The 19,673-nt window shown below is 48.1% G+C and overlaps 3 protein-coding genes across 7 annotated transcripts in view; 2 read left to right on the top strand and 1 right to left on the bottom strand.

Annotated features, from left to right (window-relative positions):
- cenpp (centromere protein P) overlaps positions 1–2,798 on the top strand; it is a 44,912-nt gene extending 42,114 nt beyond the window's left edge. For all 4 annotated transcript variants that reach the window (XM_030374016.1, XM_030374019.1, XM_030374017.1 and 1 more), the window contains exons 7-9: positions 918–997; positions 1,352–1,443; positions 2,420–2,798. In XM_030374016.1, coding sequence (XP_030229876.1) covers positions 918–997; positions 1,352–1,443; positions 2,420–2,538 — 291 coding nt within the window. In that variant the 3' untranslated portion in view covers positions 2,539–2,798. The remainder of the gene's footprint in view (positions 1–917; positions 998–1,351; positions 1,444–2,419) is intronic.
- A 312-nt stretch (positions 2,799–3,110) lies between these two features.
- Positions 3,111–13,214, bottom strand: ippk (inositol 1,3,4,5,6-pentakisphosphate 2-kinase). 2 transcript variants are annotated; one of them, XM_030374011.1, is made up of 14 exons: positions 12,993–13,214; positions 12,185–12,244; positions 11,535–11,630; positions 11,184–11,250; positions 10,983–11,095; positions 7,544–7,633; positions 6,753–6,811; positions 6,485–6,557; positions 6,267–6,392; positions 5,656–5,773; positions 5,416–5,551; positions 4,987–5,089; positions 4,809–4,900; positions 3,111–3,725 (listed from the first exon to the last, which is right to left on the bottom strand). In XM_030374011.1, exons 1-14 carry the CDS (start codon positions 13,074–13,076, stop codon positions 3,551–3,553), a joined length of 1,392 nt encoding a protein of 463 aa, XP_030229871.1. In that variant the 5' UTR covers positions 13,077–13,214; the 3' UTR covers positions 3,111–3,550. The 2 variants fall into 2 exon arrangements, with proteins under 2 accessions (XP_030229871.1, XP_030229873.1); XM_030374013.1 differs by having other exon boundaries at positions 3,111–3,722.
- A 1,621-nt stretch (positions 13,215–14,835) lies between these two features.
- Positions 14,836–19,673, top strand: part of atrip (ATR interacting protein) — a 10,103-nt gene continuing 5,265 nt past the window's right edge. Inside the window, exons 1-9 of the mRNA XM_030375391.1 lie at positions 14,836–15,042; positions 15,824–16,056; positions 16,201–16,256; positions 16,590–16,760; positions 17,037–17,134; positions 18,145–18,323; positions 18,541–18,628; positions 19,160–19,282; positions 19,662–19,673. The exon at positions 19,662–19,673 is cut by the window's right edge and continues 175 nt beyond it. Of these exons, the coding sequence (XP_030231251.1) occupies positions 15,861–16,056; positions 16,201–16,256; positions 16,590–16,760; positions 17,037–17,134; positions 18,145–18,323; positions 18,541–18,628; positions 19,160–19,282; positions 19,662–19,673 (923 nt within the window). The 5' untranslated portion in view covers positions 14,836–15,042; positions 15,824–15,860. The remainder of the gene's footprint in view (positions 15,043–15,823; positions 16,057–16,200; positions 16,257–16,589; positions 16,761–17,036; positions 17,135–18,144; positions 18,324–18,540; positions 18,629–19,159; positions 19,283–19,661) is intronic.

The raw sequence follows: 19,673 nt of genomic DNA, 5'->3' as shown, positions 1-19,673 counted from the left end.
TCTGCCCCAGGGGCCCCCAGGACAGACCCTCAGCAGTGTGGTCCCCGTCCTCTGCCCCAGGGGCCCCCAGGACAGACCCTCAGCAGTGTGGTCCCCGTCCTCTGCCCCAGGGGCCCCCAGGACAGACCCTCAGCAGTGGGGTCCCCGTCCTCTGCCCCAGGGGCCCCCAGGACACACCCTCAGCAGTGTGGTCCCCGTCCTCTGCCCCAGGGGCCCCCAGGACAGACCCTCAGCAGTGGGGTCCCCGTCCTCTGCCCCAGGGGCCCCCAGGACAGACCCTCAGCAGTGTGGTCCCCGTCCTCTGCCCCAGGGGCCCCCAGGACAGACCCTCAGCAGTGTGGTCCCCGTCCTCTGCCCCAGGGGCCCCCAGGACAGACCCTGGGCGGCATGTGGCTCAGGAGGTAGAGCGGGGTTGGCTGGTAACCGGAAGGTTGCTAGTTCGATCCCCGGCTCCTCCGAGCTGAGCCAGCACCTCACCCTAAGCGCTCCCGACGGGCTGGCTCCGTGTGCGTCGGCATGTCCGAGCGCCAGTGATTAAGCAGTAGTTAGAACATCAGGGTGTAGAAGAAGAGATGGATCAGGCAGATGAAGGTTCATGTAACATCTGCTTCTGCCACAACGTTCCTGTCTCCTCAGCAGAACACTTCCAGAACCTCCACACGTGGTCTGGACCGGGTCTATGTCCTCTGCCTGTAGTGACCTCTCTACCTGCCTCTGTCTCTGTCTCTCTACACGTCTCTGTACATCTTTCTCTCTCTAAACATCTCTGCCTGTCTCCCTTTGTCCTGTCTCTCTCTACGTGTTACTTTACCTGTCTCTCTATAATTGTCTCTCTCTACACGTTTCTCTACCTGTCTCTCTCTTCATCTGTTTCTCGCTCTACATTTAATTCTATATACCCGTCTCTCTCTTTCCAGGAGAAGTACCCGACTGTGGTGTCTCTTCCAGAAGGTTTGGTGTCGGAGGTCATGACCCTGAGCCCTCCAGAGCTTCCTAGGTAAACACCTGTCTGTCTCACCAATGCCTGTCGCTCTGCTCTCACTGGACTCCTGTCTGTTTCTGTCCCCCCGGCCCCGGTGTCATTCAGATGACTTTATGGATCAGGAGGAAATGATTTGTTAAGAGTTGAATGTAAACAATCTTTTTGCATATAAATCAAATTGTATATGTCACTGAAGCTAAGGTAAAGTAAAGTAGGTAAGTGACTCTAAAACAAAGGCACTATTGCAGGCGTATTGCCCAGGTCACCTTGACGTGATAAAGATTCAAATGGCTAGTTTGATAGCCCGGTTTATCAATCTGAGCTCTGGCTGTCTATTGGTTGTTCATATGTACCCGTCTGTCACTCTAGCTGTGTTCTGGCTGTTCATTGGTCAATGACGGTGTCTAAAGAAGGTGAAGTCATACCTCAGATCCACCTCCTGCCCAGAGCTCCCAAGAAAGGTGAGATCAATTGATGCTGTAAGATCTATTGAGGAAGGTTTTAATTTAAATGTATCTGATAAGTTTCAAGCGCATGAGGTTACATAATGGTGGCTGAGCCCACTGATGAAAGGCCTTGCATGTGCAGTATGATCCTGTCAGATCCTTCGGAACAATGACCGCTTACTGCCAAAGAGGTCACCAGAGAGAATCAAACGGAGGTCTTCGAGCTCGCCTCGAACACATCGCAGCATGATGATATCATTCTCTCGTGATTCAGTATGATAATGACCTATTAACACCCCATCATATAATCTACAAAAACATCATGATATGAATATATTAGCTTGTTATAAGGATAGGTATTAGGATAGGAATTATAATATAATTATGTTAATAAATCATATTGCATCACCATTCGTTTTTTAACAACAGTGTGTGGGGCATTTCATTTAGCTCATAAAAAGGCTCACACAAAAACTGGACTAGCTTATGAAGCAGTATCAAGGTTGCCGTAGGTCGTAACCATGGGGATGACATGTCCCCTCCTTCCTAGAACTGTCAGCCAAATGTTTTGTTTTTTTTATGTGTTGACCCAGGGAGTTAACTAACACTTTAACAATATGATAATTATATTCTAATACATATTTATCTTCTAATGGTATAATACATATACTATGACAGATTATAATGATCCATCAATTAATTTTCATATTAAAACATGACACATTTTGAAGCTCTCCAAGAACGTCCTGTACAGACGGGCTGTCTTCCCGCCTTTAATGTGAGAAGATAAATTCCCCAACGCTGGCAGAGTTTGTATTTGGTAATCAGGCGCTTCCAGCTTCCCGCCTCCGGCGAGGTGATTGACACGAGGCGTGAATTACCCCCGGTTCACCCCTTCACCCAGAGCTGAGCTCGCCTGCTGTCAGAACTCAGACCTTCATCTAAAGTCTGAGTGAGACTCACATCCTCCTCACCAACACCTTCTCTCCAGAGTTCCTCATGGATTCAGCCGGGACACTGGAGGGCGCTCCCGAGTCCTTCCACAGCCTGCTCTCCGTCCTGGGGATCGAAGCTGCCCTGGAGAACATCATCCTGGCACTCAGCCGCTAGACCCCAGCACCTCCTCCTGGCTTTTAGCAACGCGCCGTCTGATATGAAATACTGCTATTCCTACCTTATAGCATAAGTAATACTGTGTGTGATATTAATATTGGTATGACCAACAGTTAGAAATACTCAGTCTGTACTGTACTTTTCTTAGAATCAGAAGGCCGGTTTTTCTTCCAGAAACCCTTTATTGAATACAAACATCTTCAGGCTTTACACGTCATTATTGAAAGCACTAGAAAAATAAATAATTTAAATACAAACAGACTCCCAGTCTCCTTTGTACTGTCAGCTAGTCTGGTCACAGTGAAACTAAACATCACCAGGACACGCCCCCATGGCTCTGACTGGATGAGTCGCGGTGATGTCACGTGGCACATACGGTTAGCTGCTGCTGATGTCATCAACACGCCACAGCAGAAGTTAATATTTTTAATGTTAAAGACCCCCACCTAATAAGCCTCCTATGGCACTGGGACCCACCCACACATGGTCACTCGTGTTGTCATCCTTCAGCAGCGTCGTCATGGAGACGGCAGACCCACACCCACCAACACATGGTCACTCGTGTTCTCATCCTTCAGCAGCGTCGTCATGGAGACGGCAGACCCCGACACGTCAATCACCTGTTCTCATCCTTCAGCAGGCTCGTCATGGAGACGTCAGACCCACCACACACACACACACACACACACACACGTGTCACTCCTGTTTTCCTCCTTCAGCAGCGTTGTCATGGAGACGGCAGAACCACACCCACGTCACTCGTGTTTTTTTATCCTGCCGCATCGTTGTCATGGAGACGGCGGAAAGGGAGCCGTCCGATAAGGCCGAAGGGAGTCGCCATGACAACCATCTCAGGAAACTAGTCCGCTTTATTCCCGATAAAATAGTACCTGCCGCGGGGTCGCGACCTCGCTGCTCCGTTGCCTAGCAACATCCGATATCAAAACAGCCAGCAAGCGACCGGTCGCACCCGCGGCCGTCGCTATGGCGTCCAGGCGCCTCCCAGCCTTCATACGGGGTGAATGAGCAGGGTGCATTCTGGGTAGAGCGGCGGGCTGGGCCCCGGGTCGTCCCTCAGGTAGGCCGAGACCACGCGGTGGTCCAGACGCTGCTGGCGCCGCACCCCGTCCTGGGGCTTGGGGTCCAGGTCCAGGATGGAGGCGGAGAACGAGAAGGCCGCGCTGCTGGGAGGACCACACGTTACATTAGGGCACTCAGCCGACGCATACACCCAAAGAGGCCGACAATGAGTCCATCGGTCAGAAGAAGGACAAACAACAGTATATCTCTGACCCAATCCCATTTCTATCCCTTACCCCTTCCCCCCCCCCCTTGTTTCAAAAGGGGGAGGGGGAAGGGGTAGGGGTAAGGGGTATAAATGGGATTGGGCCTGACAATGAGTCCATCGGTCAGAAGAAGGACAAACAACAGTATGTCTCTGTCGGTACAGTAAGGATGTTCATAGAGCCAAGGGCCAAGCACTAACAATCACTAGGTTAACCCATTCCCGTATACAACAGAGACAGCTAGGATAAGGTGCTACACAACGCCTGTTTTCCAGTAGCAGGACGACGTATAACATCCATACATCCCTATTATTACTCACAAAACCTCAGCTTTCGTTTCTAGATCGCAGCCTCAAATGACCGGGGAAAGCTGAAAGAAATTGAATTTACCACCAGGGTGAGAACTTTAACCGTTGCTAGGCAGGGTTCCCCTCAGAATGTTTTCAAAATGGCAGCCTAGCAGGGCTGCATACGACGAGCCGGTCTCCACAGAGCACTGAGACGCAGCAGGGGAGCTCTTCATCCCAGTGCCTTTGTGGAGGGAGTTACCCAGAGGACCGGGGGTGGTTCCTCACAAGTACACTCTGAACCGCGACGGAACCCGCTGAGAGATACCGATGCAAATTCGCTCGCAGTTCGACGCCAATTCTCCGATACGCGAATTTTAGATCGGCTGTTTCTGCATAACATGGCGTGTAGAACACGCAAGTGGAGGGCCGACTGAATTACGGCAGAGCAGATACGAGCAGCAGGGCGAAAACTGGACGAATACGCACGTTTTAATGCTGCGTTCAAGGGACACGTTTTAGCCCGTAAGTTACGAGCTGGACCTGGGAATACATCGATCCGGTACGAGTTATCACGTAGTGAGTTGCGGGTTTGACTGCCGTTCTGTGAACACGGGTTAGGGGTTGCCTGGAGCGCACCATAACACAAACCCCCGTGGCGCACACACACAGAGCAGCTCAGGGCCTTCCTCACCGTTCGCTCCCGTCCTCCTCGTCGCGACGGGGGACCAGGGTCACCATGATGGAGCAGTCCTTGGCCGTCATGGCAACGCGGTACTGCTGCACCTAAACACAAAGACCAACCGACATCAGACGTCACACGTTCATAGTACTCGATACACACAACCCTCCTCGTGATGAGTTATGGTTACCTTGGCGACAGCGTATTCTATGGACCCGTCGTCCTCAGCCGGGCACTTCTGTAGCTTCTCCAGGAAGGCCTTGTCATACGGCCCGTCGATCTGCAGGCGGCTCCTGCACCGACACGCAAGGGTCACCATGGTTACGGTTGTGGAGCGTTGTACGTAGGGTCGCTATGGTTTCTGTAGTGGAGTGTGATGCGTGGGGTCGCTATGGTAACTAGTGGAGCGATGTACGTGGGGTCGCTATGGTTACTGTAGTGGAGCGTTGTGCGTGGGGTCGCTATGGTTACTGTAGTGGAGCGTTGTGCGTGGGGTTCCTACAGTTACTGTAGTGGAGCGTTGTGCGTGGGGTCGCTATGGTTACTGTAGTGGAGCGTTGTGCGTGGGGTGGCTATGGTTACTGTAGTGGAGCGTTGTGCGTGGGGTCGCTATGGTTACCTCTCCTTGGGGAAGTGGTGCAGGTACTGCTCCACCCTGCGGTAGAGGGGGAGCAGCCCCTCGATGTCCAGAGAGTCCAGCAGCTGGACCTGAAGGATCCTACCAAGCACACTGTCTCTGGGAAGGGGCTGGGGGTCTACACACACACACACACACACACGCACGCACACACACACACACACTTAGCTGGGGGGCTCTTACTCTGAAAAGCAGCAGGATGTAGTTGGAAACGTGTTCTACCTGTGCGGAGGAACTCGGTAGAGCAGAGGCTGGCCTCGCACACCATCCTCCCCTCCAGCCTGCGCTCCACACCTTCATCACCCTCTTCATCACTACTCAGCAGACTGTCCACCAACACCTGAAACACACGCACACACTCAGCCTACACCCCAAACATCTCCTCTACAGCATCTGGAGGGTCCTGAACATAAAGTAGTAACCGTCATCCGAGGGTCCTAAACACCTCAACAGGAGACCATAACCTCGAGACCAGAGCCCTACAGTGGTAGGGCTCTGGTCTACAGCGGTAGGGCTCTGGTCCACAGCGGCAGGGCTCTGGTCCACAGCGGTAGGGCTCTGCTCTACAGCGGTAGGCTCTGCTCTACAGCGGTAGGGCTCTGGTCTACAGCGGTAGGGCTCTGGTCTACAGCGGTAGGGCTCTGGTCTACAGCGGTAGGGCTCTGGTCTACAGGGGTAGGGCTCTGGTCTACAGCGGTAGGGCTCTGGTCTACAGGGGTAGGGCTCTGGTCTACAGCGGTAGGGCTCTGGTCTACAGGGGTAGGGCTCTGGTCTACAGCGGTAGGGCTCTGGTCTACAGGGGTAGGGCTCTGGTCTACAGCGGTAGGGCTGACCTGGATGAAGTCATGCAGCACCGTCTTGTTGCGTCCGTTTCCACAGCTGAAGTACGGCCGGAGCTTCTGCAGCAGGGAGCTGACCGACAGCATCTCATCCCGGTCGCCATGGATACACTTCCCTCCCTGGTACACAGATACACACACTTTATAAAACACACATCCCAAACACCACGAGTCCGGCGGGCGTGGCTGGTGGGCGTGTGCACGTGTCTCACCTTGAAGATCTTAAAGTTGTTCTGAGGCTCTTCGATCAGGTGTTTGATGGCAAAATACATCCTCTGTCTGTTCCTGTAACACACACACACACACACAGATATAATACTGCAGTACATGTAGTAGTATGTGCAGTACATGTAGTAGTAGTAGTATGTGCAGTACATTTAGTAGTATAACTAGTAGTAGTAGTAGTAGTAGTAGTAGTAGTAGTAGTAGTAGTAGTAGTAGTAGTAGTAGTAGTAGTATGTGCAGTCCATGTGGTCTTACCCTGAGAAAAGGTCCAGGGGGCAATACAGACTTTTCCTCTTCCACTTTCCGCTTGCCACCTGGAGTCAAACAAACCATGTGACCAGTTAACAGACCATGTGACCAGTTAACAGACCATGTGACCAGTTAACAGACCATGTGACCACTTAGTCAGACCATATGCCCAGGGTGGGAAAGCCTCTTTGGTATGCCACTAGCCCTAGCCCTCTAACCCTAGCCCTGACATCCATTTATGAATAGAGGGAATACAATAAAAAAAATTGCCTGAACATTATTTAGGAAAGCCAAACAATTATCCGAAGTGTTAGATTATGCATCGGAGCCAGCCGTGATATTCCCAGACCCATTCCGTCCTACACATTAGTCAATGTGCTGACATGCATACACATGAGACTTTATTTCCTCTTTCGGTTATTTTAAGTCGAGATGTGGTCTGAATCTAGGGCCCACCCCTCTTACAACACCACGGGTGACACTGAACTTTCAATGATAAGAAGTGCCCTACCCAAACATACGGGATGACACGTTCTGGAATGCAAACCTTCCAGCTTCTTAGTAAGTAGTAAAGTACTGATATAGTACCTTGTAGAGTTGGTGCATACAGCAGTTTAGTAGTGGTATAGTACCTTGTAGCATTGGTGCAGACAGTAGTATAGTACCTTGTAGCGTTGGTGCATACAGTAGTATGGTAGTGGTATAGTACCTTGTAGCGTTGGTGCATACAGTAGTATGGTAGTGGTATAGTACCTTGTAGCGTTGGTGCATACAGTAGTATGGTAGTGGTATAGTACCTTGTAGCGTTGGTGCATACAGTGGCGACAGACTTTGGTCTTGATGTCCTTACTGACGTGTTCTGGCGACGGGAGAAAACCACACTTGGGCTGAAAACAGAGAGAGATAGACGTTAGAATGACACGGGTAAGGACAGATAAGATACAGGGGTTTACATTAACACTGGCCCGGGTTCACCTTTGGTAAACACACACCTGTAGCTACATTGATTGAATCTCGACAAAAAAAATCGTCGAGAAGCGGTACGGCAGCATAGCGGCTGTGTTCCGTACCGCAATCCACACTAGAAGCGGTCCGGACACGTTCCGGCTGAGATATGGCTCAGCAACGTCACAATGTAGTCCTCAGCAAGACGCCAGCTCGCTAACGGTGACACTAGACTTGCTGTGCCGTGCCGCGACCGTAGCCAGTGGAATAGCCTACATTGACTAGAATGGTTTCTATTGTCTGCGGCGAACGATTTACTGCCGTGACGCTTCTGAGACGGATCTGGCGGAAATTTGCCTTAAGGAGCCGATAGAAGCTGTGAGGCCACTGTGACTATGGTGGGGGGGGGGGGGGGGGGGGTGGCCCACATAGACTGTTACAGTACAGGTTCAACTTCTCATACATTGGTGGATAATATCGCAGACTTAAAATGTTGAAAAAAAATATATATATAAAAAAGAATATATAGATTAAAAAATAAAAAAGTGAGTACTTTGGGCTTCCTCGGATCCCTAGTCGGAGTGGATGATCCCGGGAAGAGTTAAAGGCAAGAAAGAGGGAATATGAGGGAGAGAGGGCCAGGAAGGCTCACTGGAGCCCGGTGGGGCTGCGAGACACACCACAACCAAGGGTTTGTTATGCTCCGCTTCATTGAGGCCAGCGATGCAGGCTGGTGAGTGGGAAGTACCAAAAATAAGGTTACCCTAACAACCCAATGATGCAACCAAAGATCTCTGGGAGTTTTTTTTTTTCAAAGTAAAAGCCTGAATATTGAAACTAAACTTGAAGGCCTGACAAAGCGTTTGGACAGTTTTCAGGCTTCAAATAAGGCAGAACAACTCCTAAGGTAAGTCTAAAATTAGAGATAATACACAAAAAGAACAAGAACTCAACTCACAATTATAATAATGAATAATCATCACTGAATAATTGCGTTTAGATTATGATATTACCATTAGTACCAGCAGCATAGTTATAACACTTATATGAACTCAGGCTGATTGATATCTATAGCTGAGCGGTGTATAACTGGAGGGGTTCACCCCCTTGGGCCAGGCCCAAGACCGCCGCAGACCGCTGCCAGGGTTGGACCCCCACATCGACAGGGCGTCAGAGAAGTCTGGGGGCCAGCGGAACTGGGGGAAGTCTGGGGGCCAGCGGAACTGGGGGAACCCCCCCCCCCCCCCCCCCCCCCCTTGCCCACGCCTCATACGGAAAAGAATATCCTTGAAATACTAATAGAGCAACACAAAAGAGTTCTTGCGCTACAGACCGGTTAATTTCTCCATTAGATGATGAACGGACTGCATTTATACAGCGCATTTCTGAACCAGTGGCCCCTCAAAGCGATCAAAACAATATTGCCCCCCCCAGTCAACCGGGTGAGGCGACAGCCAGCTCGTCGGGAGCAGACGGGGTGAGGTGCCTTGCTCAGGGACACCTCGACACTAGGGCACACATGAACTAGCAACCTTCCGGTTACCAGCCAGCCCGCTCTGCCTCCTGAGCCACATGCCACCCATTAGGGTGTGTCTAACGGCGTCAACAAGGCAACTGTAGCACCATTAATTAGAATAAAAACCATAATTCACATAATCGACAGTAAAAGTCTAACAGTTCTCCTGGTCGTAACAGGATCAAGCGGTTAATTATTGTGCAGAAGAGTCAAAGTCCCATTAATTAAGAGGTTGCATCAATCCATCAACTCTGTTACTTTGCCATCGTTATCTCAGCCATTTATAATGACTATCCACCACACCCAAGAGTGCTAATTAAGTGCCCTGACCTCTGATCCATATATGGCCATGACCAAATATGGGTGTCATCACGTTTAGCAAACACAAATTGCATAGTAATAGGCCTTCCATAAGCTGGCAGCAGCTTTATTCACACAGAGGTTTGGGGCTACCAAGGGCGGCGCCCAGTGCAAACTTACTTACCATGTTCCGCTACATGTAACAAGGAAAAGGCAAATAGACTTGCGTTGGCTCCTGGGCCGCGGGTTGAGAACTAATGCCCTCATGTCAACCCGGGATGCAGGATGACAAGCAGCAAGACGTTTCCTTGAAGCACAACACGGCAGTTCAAACCGGTTGGTTTCATGGCCTTTCTGCATGAAAACCAGTTATTTAGACCAATAGCAGGTAGGGAGGGATGCTGTTTCGACCAATAGCCGACGAGTACCATGGTTGCCATAGCAAGGGTTTAGTGAAGTTGTGACACTTCTTACTGGCTCAGAAACTCCTCCATTCAACAGAGACACATTCAGAATATCAACTAGTTCCTGGCCCGCCAACCCTTCCTCCTGTCCAACCTCCTCCTGCCCGTATGTCTGGCTCTCAGGACAGCCCCATGTCTAGAGCTGCTCCAGGCCTGCTCTAGAGCTGCTCCAGGCCTGCTCTAGAGCTGCTCCAGGCCTGCTCTAGAGCTGCTCAAGGCCTGCTCTAGAGCTGCTCCAGCCCAGATGCTGCTCCATCTGGAGCTGATCTAACCCGCTTCACTGCTGGGATGGAAAATCTACATGTTACGTTCAGGGTCGTCTAAAGTGTAATTCTTAGTGTTTCATGTGATGTAATCTGGTTTCACATTCCTTTTCCGTGTTGTCTGTAGTTTGGTTTGGGCCTGTTTTACTTGACCCCCTGGGGAGCGTAGAGAAGCAAAAGGGTGATAAGGAACAGCCTCAACCACCTTCTTAACCTCTGAAGAAACTTCAATCAATAGATTAACATCTGGTTAACAAATGCTTTTGGTTTATTGGGGGCCAACTGCCCTCAAGGATCCGATCTAAGTGTATAAAAGCTCCTAACTTTAGCTACTCAGCGGACTTCTCAGAGCGTACCTTTAGAGTATGAAGTAAGACGCAGATTATTGTAATGTTTGCCTGTTTTATTGTTTGTTGATGCATTTTGTGATGCATCTTTGTTCGTACTTTTATTAAATATATATGACCACCAATTGTCTACAGTATTGTGTGCTTTTTGCATCTAAATATCTCATCCGTCTTAGACGCAAACTCTGATAGAGAAATTGCCACGACACTGCTGCTCCAGCCCTGATCTAGTGATGCCATACAGCTGACCTAGATCTGCTCCAGTGCTGCTCAAGGCCTTTTCTAGAGCTGCTCAAGAGCTGAGCGAATGGAGAGAGAAGGATGTTGTGAAGCACTTCAGTAATACATTGTATATGCGCTCGATTCCTGTAGCGCTGTACCGAGGCGTGTGTGAGTATTACCTTTATCTCCACGCAGAGCGGGGGGTTGTGCGTCGGTATGGAGGGGGTGGTCAGGTTGGGCAGACAGAGGGCAGCACCGCTGTAGATATCCATCACCTTATCACACCTCCAGGCTACACACACACACACTTCAGTATATAGATCCAGCAGACACAGAACATATCCACCATCCCCATCAGAACACAGCCTTGTCCCGCCCACCTGGTCTGTGGTGTTGAACCTTGATAGACAGCTGTCTGACAAACTCCAGTGGCAGTTTGACAACTTCCTGTTGACAAAAAAGGGACTTTAGTCGCTTGTTTCCAAGGGCAACACCGCCTCTGCGGAATAGTCATGTTTTCTATTGTAACATGGCAACAATGGCTCGCTGGTCTGCTGCCTCTCTACACCCCACAGCATCACGTCAGACAGACGGGTAGAGAGACAGACAGGTAGAGAATGAGAATGACAGTTAGCGAGACAGGCAGGCAGAGAGACCCACAGGCAGACAGACAGGTAGAGCGATAAGTAGAGAATCAGAAAGACAGATGGAGGGACAGATAGGGGTCTTACTCCACTGTGGACGAACTTGTCTCCCAGTAGAGGACTCATCACGTTGTTACTGAAGTCGACGATGTTCTCCATCTGCCTGAACGTTTCCTCTGTAGTCTACACACAAGACGCACAATAGACACACACAAGACACACAACATAGCAGACACGTTTAGGAAAGGGTCCAGTAGTAGTAGCGCAGCACGATAAATCATATTCAAATCACAAACTCGATACATAACTCCACGAGATCTAATTTCTTGATGACAGCTATTCTGCCGCATTTGATGAGGGACATCAGCTGCATCAAAACAAGCGCTCCTACATTCACCCTGACCGATGTTGTGTAAGTAAGAGATTAAAAGAGACTGAGGTTGATTGTGTGAATGTTCAGCGTCAGATTCATGAAGCGGTTGCATTGAAGCTAAAAAGAGGAGTGTTCCCTTTCTGTTGTCCTTTGTTTATGTGCCAGTCCTATATCAGTTACAGTCATAGTCTCTGTTGAGTGTCCATGTATATCGTGTAAATGAGTTCAATAAACATTTATATTTGAAAATAAGTCACTAGAGAATCTCGACCTCAATTCCGAGCAAGAAATCATGATACTATTTTTAGAATGGTGCAAACCCTAAACAGTAGTAGTATTGCATTAGTTGTAGTCGTTTTCTCACCTGTGGGGCATTCTCAGCATCTTCTGACGAGTACTTGAGGAGGCGTAGAACCCTGGACATCTGAACACAGCCCAGAACAACAGAAAAGTCATAAGTAAATGACAGAAATGACAACTTATTGACGTTGAATGAAATATAAAACATGCGTCATTTCCCCATCTCGTACCATTCAACTCAAATAACTTTATCTTTCCGTTAGGACATTAGTATGAAGATAGTCACGGTGCGTTAGGGCATGTGGGACACACAACATACGAGTACAAGACAATAAACAAGGGCATGTACAAAGCCCTATGAGGTGCCCTAGGCGGGTCTGAAACATTAAGAGGTTAAAAACCTTTCACTGAATAAAGTGACTATGACCACCTAGTACCGCACCCATCCTGCCAGATTATTTGCATAGGACAACTGGTTATCAACCGGTCCGTCAACACCCCCTCACCCTCACCCACACAAACAGCGTGTCTTGCCCAACAAGACGGGACGGGACGCGTCCCCGCTTCACCCAGAGTGAAGTTCGCGACCCGCCTCCTGGTCAGCGTCCTTCACGAGACATCATCCCCAAAAACTTATATAAGTTAGTGAAGTTTCTAAATAAGTTGTTCAGAGGAGTTCACTCGGGTGGTCCGAGGAGCCATGACTCCGTGTCAGCCGACAGAGCCGGGAGCTGGAGTCGTGGGACTGAATTTCTGGGTTCCGACCCCGGCTTCGTCGGCTGAACGTCGGGCTCCTTGTGTAGCCTAGCTTAGCCTAGCCTCACCGGTAAACACCCCATCAACAAGCTGCTAGTTAGCCTAGCCTTTCTCACCTGTACGTGTGAAACTACGAGGCTTTTGTTCCCCTCGCCGTGATAGTTCCACTCATTCTCGTCCATTTTGTCCACTAAGTCCATAACAGAACCATAAACCGCACTGAAGCCCCCCGGGCGACCAGCTGAGAAGTACCCTGGCAGAGTTTGACGACGTGCGGCAGCAGGAGCTGCTGAGCTGCCGCTAACTGCGAGACTACCAGGATGTTCCGCCCACTCGGCTCCCATTGGCCACAAGCTCTGGTCACAAGGATTGTGTCCCTGTCGTTATAGGTCACATCGAAAATTACGTCTCTTCGTTTCCAAGTTTCAGTGATTCATGAAACGCCTGATAAAAAAAGTACATTTAAAGGACCAGTGTGTAGAATAATATTTTCCATTTAGTTTTGAATACAAACTTTCTAAGAAAGACTCATAATGTTCCTCTGCTTGGAATTATCAAACACGGAATCAACCTCAAAAGCTAACGAATTCAAAATATGGATGTATTATCCTGCTTTTCCGCAAAACTGCCATTCTCTTAAGTTTAGTGGAAGGACGTAACAGGGAAGAGAGAATAGATCGTTTTCAGTGGTTATACGCGTCTCCTCTGAGAGGGGGTTTGACTTCTAGGACACTTTTAGTAGAATACACAAGTCTCATGTTAATGGGATTATTAACTAATTAAGGCATACTTATAAATATAATATTCTATTTCTGCAAGTCCGTTCTGTAGATTCCACTGCATTTCACGTACTCCTTTAGACCCTACAAATTAGATTAGATAGAGTATTATTAAATCGATTATGGTCAGAATATTAACTTACATTATATACTGTTAATTAAGTCCAGTTCTACTTCATAATTTTTTATGAAGTAGAACGACCTAACCACCTCGCAAATGTTAAAATAAAGATAAATACATGCAGTGGCTGAGCAAAGAGTACCAGCGTCTTTAATGTACAATTATGACAGCAGCAAGGCCAGTGAGACAGTGGGAACAAAAAGCCATAAACGCTGGACACACTTTCAGTGTTTTTATTTAGCAAAATCAAATGAACGCAAAATATATGATGGAAAACACAAAGCAACATCAGTTCTGAAATAATAATCCATATTACCATATTTAGGCTGAACAATATTATAGCAACTTATTTAGTTCCAGTTTACACTTATTTTCTATGATTGTAAATTGCTGTATTTCAGGAATAAAGGTCGTAGTGAACACCTACTTTTCCCGCAGGTTATAAAAGACTGACTGCTATGAGCGTGTGGATGTTTTTGCATGTATTTAAATGATCCGTATGAGGGATTGTTTTTAAAGAGCTCTTTGAGATGAGACTGAATGCCAGAACTGCTCTCTGTGTTAACTGACACTGATAGGGACTAGGCTGGCAGGTTACTCTGTGTTAGAAATAGTATCATTACATTACATTTCTTTAGCTGACTCTTTTGTCCTAAGTGATTGACAATAAGTTTCATCACCAACGAATATTGGTTTGGTGCTGACTATAGCTCTATATTTAACACGACATTATGCTTGTAAATAAATAGGTTCTAGACTCTAAATGTCATACAACAATAGTTATATATTTAATTCAATAATATGCTCTTTATTTTATATCATAATCGTATCTGTATTAAATAAAGAGCATATCATTGTATTAAATATATATCTATTGTTGTATTTAAGTGAGGTAAGTAATATAATGCTCTAAATTAATCCAGCAATAGTTATATTTTTAATACAATAATAACCTCTTTATTTAATATAGATACGATTCTCTATATTGTCGGCAGGGGGCAGTAAAGAGGCAGACAGCCCTCAGGCGAGCAGCTTCTCCTAGAGAAGAAGAACGGAGCACAGGGATTGGCCAGAGGAGGCCGTGAACTTGCATGCTGAGCGGGCTGTGTGTTTACTTCACAATACATGAGTTTACAACATAAATGTATCCTACTTTTATCAATACATTAATTTGGTGTTGAATATCCACTATAAAGTGATCTGGGGTGTGTCGGGTTGTATGTGGAGAGCTGCGGACCTGTTTGAGGACACACATCTCTGTGGTTGGTGAGTTAAATGAGGAAGCGGTGCGGGTTGGGTGTCTCAGCTCTTGTTGGCTTCATGATGATGATGATGATTATAATGATGAGCTGAAGAGGGGGAAAGTTAGCCTGCTGCCACAAAACAACAGGGTGTCCGACACTATTCACCACGTCCTTCCTCCTCACACTACTAGATCTACCAGAGTTCACTACTCTAGAGGACAGGACCACAGTTGGAGCAGTCAAGGCCATTTTTTACATTTATAAATTCGATTTATAAAGTCCATATTCAGAGTTGACAAAATTGCTGTCCAGAATGTGACTCAAAACAGCATCAAATATATACAACCCAACATAACACAGAACAGACATTTCCAAGAGGTGCATATTTCACAGAAAGAAAAAAGTTTAAAGAGTTGAGTTGACAGAATGTGAGTTCAAACAGCATCCATGATAACATACTGACAATAACACAGAGAACAGAAGGTAAAAGGTGTTCATGATGAGCAGAACGATTTTTAAAAAGTCAAAGGCCATGGAGAAAAGACAAGTTTTTAGTCTGGTTTTTAAAGTGTCATAAGAAGGGGCAGACAGGGATATCAGGCTATTCCACAGTTTCTTGGGTACCAGCAGAAATAGCAGGATCCCCATTATGCTTTAGCGGGGCTCGCCGGACAGTAAGAAGATGCTGCTACGTTTTCAAATGGTGGAAAATAACATGTTGAAGTTAGCCATAAAATGAAGATGACACTCGGTTTGGTGCACTGCACACCTTCACATCTTCAATCTTTCTTCCCGTGTAACAGCTTCCTGTGTGACAGCTGACTGTGTGACATCGTCATCATGCAAGCCCCGCCCTCCAAAAGGCAGCGAGGGGAGCAGAGTGCGGTGGAATGCTTTGGAGACGACGAGGACTTCACCCAGGATGACCTGGACGAGATAGACGTCATCTCCTCTCAGGCCGTCAGACCACTCCCATTGGCCGGACCCATAGCCAATCACAGCCGAGGAAACCCTGCTGGGAGGCCTGGCGCAGAAGGTGAGTCGGCCTGACTGGAATTCAAATAAAATCATTTGTGCAACAACACTACAGTGTGTGTGTGTGTGTGTGTGTGTGTGTGTGTGTGTGTGTGTGTGTGTGTGTGTGTGTGTGTGTGTGTGTGTGTGTGTGTGTGTGTTACAGACCCAGGAGACTACAAGAGCTTGCTGGAGACTCAACGGTCAGAACTCAGAGAGAAGGTGTTGTACCATAATCTTACCATCAAATATCCATTGGATAACCACCATAACATAACAAGACCATAACATAACAAGACCATAACCTTAACTAAACCGAATCATAACCACACACTGACGTAACCAAAACATAACCACACCATAACATAGTCACATCATAACATAGCCTTTACATAACCATAACATAACCACACACCATATCACATTTCATAACCACACCATAGCATTACCCCACTCTAACATACCAATAACCAATCCATTACATAACAAAGACATAACCGTGTGTGTGTGTGTGTGTGTGTGTGTGTGTGTGTGTGTGTGTCCCTGTGTGTGCAGCTGAAGGAGGTGGAGGAGCAGGTGTTGATGAAGGAGGGGGAGATCAGGCTGCTGAGGGACTCCCTCAGAGGAGTCCAGCAGGAGAAGGATGTTCAGAGGGAGCAGCGCCTCCTGCTGGAGAGGCAGAAGCACAAGGAGCAGCAGGAGAAGGAGAAGGAGCTGTTGAAGAAGGTGAGGAATGGAACAAAGCCTACCTGGCTGCACCGCCATACACACAATCTACGTCACACAGATCCTCAACGTTACCACAACGCTTGTGATGTCTATGATCCTGAATGTGTTCTGTGAAGATGTGGTTCAGACCCTGAATGTGTTGTGATGATGTGGTTCAGATGTGAGCGATGTTCTTGGTTCAGATCCTAATGTGAGCGATGTTCTTGGTTCAGATCCTAATGTGAGCGATGTTCTTGGTTCAGATCCTGAATGTGAGTGATGTTCTTGGTTCAGATCCAGTCCCTCCAGGCTGAGCTCCACTTCAAGGAGGCTGAGATCAACGAGACGAGGAGTAAACTGGTGAAGAACTCCTCCCCTCTGGCCAGGAACAGGTGAGACATCAAACACCTCCTCCTTCCTGATGCTCTAACTCAGGGATGGGCAACTTTCATGATAAAGAGGGCCACATTTTTCATCATAACCATAAGAGGGCCACATGACTGCACACTTCAACTAAACGTGAGCTGAGAGAAGCTACACAATTTTGAATTTGGTAGATATGATTTCCTGTATTCTGGTGCATTTTGGGGATGGCCACTACCTAAAATATCATCCAGAATCATTACCTATGTACGGTATGTTAATTGAACCAACATACATTCATTTCATGTTTTCCATGCTCAAACAGCCACATGAATGGTCAGTATTTTTATCATTGCAAAGGGCTCACATACATCATCATTCAATGAAGTCAAAAAACTGAAAAAAAGTGGCCCAACATTAAGTGCAACAACTCAATGAACTCAAACCCAACAAGCAGTTGTAGTAGTTATAGTGGCGACTTAAGTGGATATCTTTAATGACTGATATCGCTTCTAAGCAAACTAGACGCATGGGTTTGCCTTCGAATTCTATGTATTCTTCTCATCTTTCTTGACCGAGTTTTCTGTAACTCGATCAATTATTATTATTCTTTTTTTTCTTTTTTATTATGTGCGGGCCTGACTGAGTGAGGATGCGGGCCGCCAGTTGCCCAACCCTGCTCTAACTAGTCACTGCTACTCTAACTAATCCTGCTACTACATCTAACTAGTCTCTGATACTTTAGTCTAACTAGTCCTGCTACTCCAACTAGTCCTGGTACTCTAACTAGTCCTGCTACTCTAACTAGTCCGTCTTTCGGAGGTGACGTAAAACCACTCACTGAGGTCATAAAAGATCCCAGGGAACTTATCGCACCAGTTCCTCTAACTAGTCCCGGATTCTCAGAACAGTCTCTCATGACTCTAACTAGTACCTTCTGCTCTAACTAGTCAGAGCTGGTTGGTTGGGTTGGGATGGGTTGGGGGGGGGGGGGGGGGTTATCGGACGGTATTAGATGATTCTAATTGTCTCTTTGAAGTCCCAGAGCGCACGCCTCTCCGGCCCTGGTGCATCATGGGAACAGTAGTCCATCTCCAGCAGGAAATAGTTTCATCACCAAGGAGACGTTTGCTGCCCAGCTCCCCGCTAAGACCCCCCCCACCGGACCAGATGGTACAACCCTGACCGGGGATCCAACAGCCCCTGCCAGACAAGATGGTATGACCCTAACCTGTCTGTCTGTCTGTCTGTCTGTCTGTCTGTCTGTCTGTCTGTCTGTCTGTCTGTCTCACCTAGACAAAGGGTAAAATTAAAATCGTGTGTGTGTGTGTGTGTGTGTGTGTGTGTGTGTGTGTGTGTGTGTGTGTGTGTGTGTGTGTGTGTGTGTGTGTGTGTGTGTGTGTGTGTGTGTGTGTGTGTGTGTGTGTGTGTGCAGGTGTAGGACTCCTCAGCCTCCTGCTGCAGCCCTACCTGTCTCCGAGCTCCCTGTCGCTCTGCCACCTCCTGATGGGCCCCCCTCACAGGTACACACACACACACATCACACACACACACACACATTACATACACACAAACACACGCACGCACAGACACATTACAGACACACACACACATTCTCTGCACACACATCACAGACACACACACAGACAGACACACACTGCAGACAGACAAACCGACACAAACTAAAGACAGACAGACAGACAGACAGACAGACAGACAGACAGACAGACAGACAGACAGACAGATCGACCCACACACACTACAGACAGAGAGTCAGACAGACACACACTACAGTCAGACAGACACACACTGCAGACAGACAGACACAAACCACAGACAGGGTGGCAGCCCCCAGCATCGTACCCTGACTCCCCCGTTCTTGAGTGCGTGTGTTTGGTGGTTTCAGCCCCTACTGTCTATACATAGAACAGGCCCGTGTTTATGTATTTAATGAACCCGCTGTTGTGCGCAGGCCGTCCCTGATGACGTAATGAGACGTGTTTTGTTCTCTGGAGTGAAACACTTCGTCCTTTGTCTGCCGTCTCCTCCTCTAGACCAGACCAGCGGGTCCTGGAGGAGAACGCCGACCGCTTCAGTCTCCTCCAGAGCCTGGCCATGACTGGACTCAACATGATGACCCACAAACCGGCCCCCCCCAGGGCCAGGTCCCACAAACGGTACTGCTCCTCTTTCTCCTCACCTCTTGTTTCTCCTCCATCCCTTCCTCTCTCCTTTCTCCTCCTCCCCCTTCCTCCCTCTTCTTTCTCCTCCCCTCCCTCCTCTCTCCTCTCTCCTCTCTCTCCTTTCTCTCCTCCCTCCCCTCCTCTCTCCTCCCTTCCCTCCTCTCTCCTCTCTCTCCTCTCCCTCCTCTCTCCTTTCTCCCCTCTCTCCTCCTCTCTCTCTCCTCTCCCTCCTCCCTCCCCTCCTCCCTCCTCCTCCTCTCTCTTATGGTGTGTGTGTGTGTGTGTGTGTGTGTGTGTGTGTGTGTGTGTGTGTGTGTGTGTGTGTGTGTGTGTGTGTGTGTGTGTGTGTGTGTGTGTGTGTGTCTGTGTGCAGGTGGTGCCCAGG

The sequence above is a fragment of the Gadus morhua genome, chromosome 13 (genome assembly GCF_902167405.1).
Source record: "Gadus morhua chromosome 13, gadMor3.0, whole genome shotgun sequence".
In the NCBI taxonomy this organism is placed as follows: domain Eukaryota; kingdom Metazoa; phylum Chordata; class Actinopteri; order Gadiformes; family Gadidae; genus Gadus; species Gadus morhua.
This window is presented reverse-complemented; position numbering and strand designations above follow the sequence as displayed.

Coding starts and splice junctions, on each gene's coding strand:
- ippk (XM_030374011.1), bottom strand. CDS start 13,076: ATGGACTTAGTGGACAAAATGGACGAGAATGAGTGGAACTATCACGGC. Junction 12,245..12,992: donor TCGTAGTTTCACACGTACAG/GTGAGAAAGGCT, acceptor GGCTGTGTTCAG/ATGTCCAGGGTTCTACGCCT. Junction 6,558..6,752: donor CCCCTGGACCTTTTCTCAGG/GTAAGACCACAT, acceptor TGTGTGTTACAG/GAACAGACAGAGGATGTATT.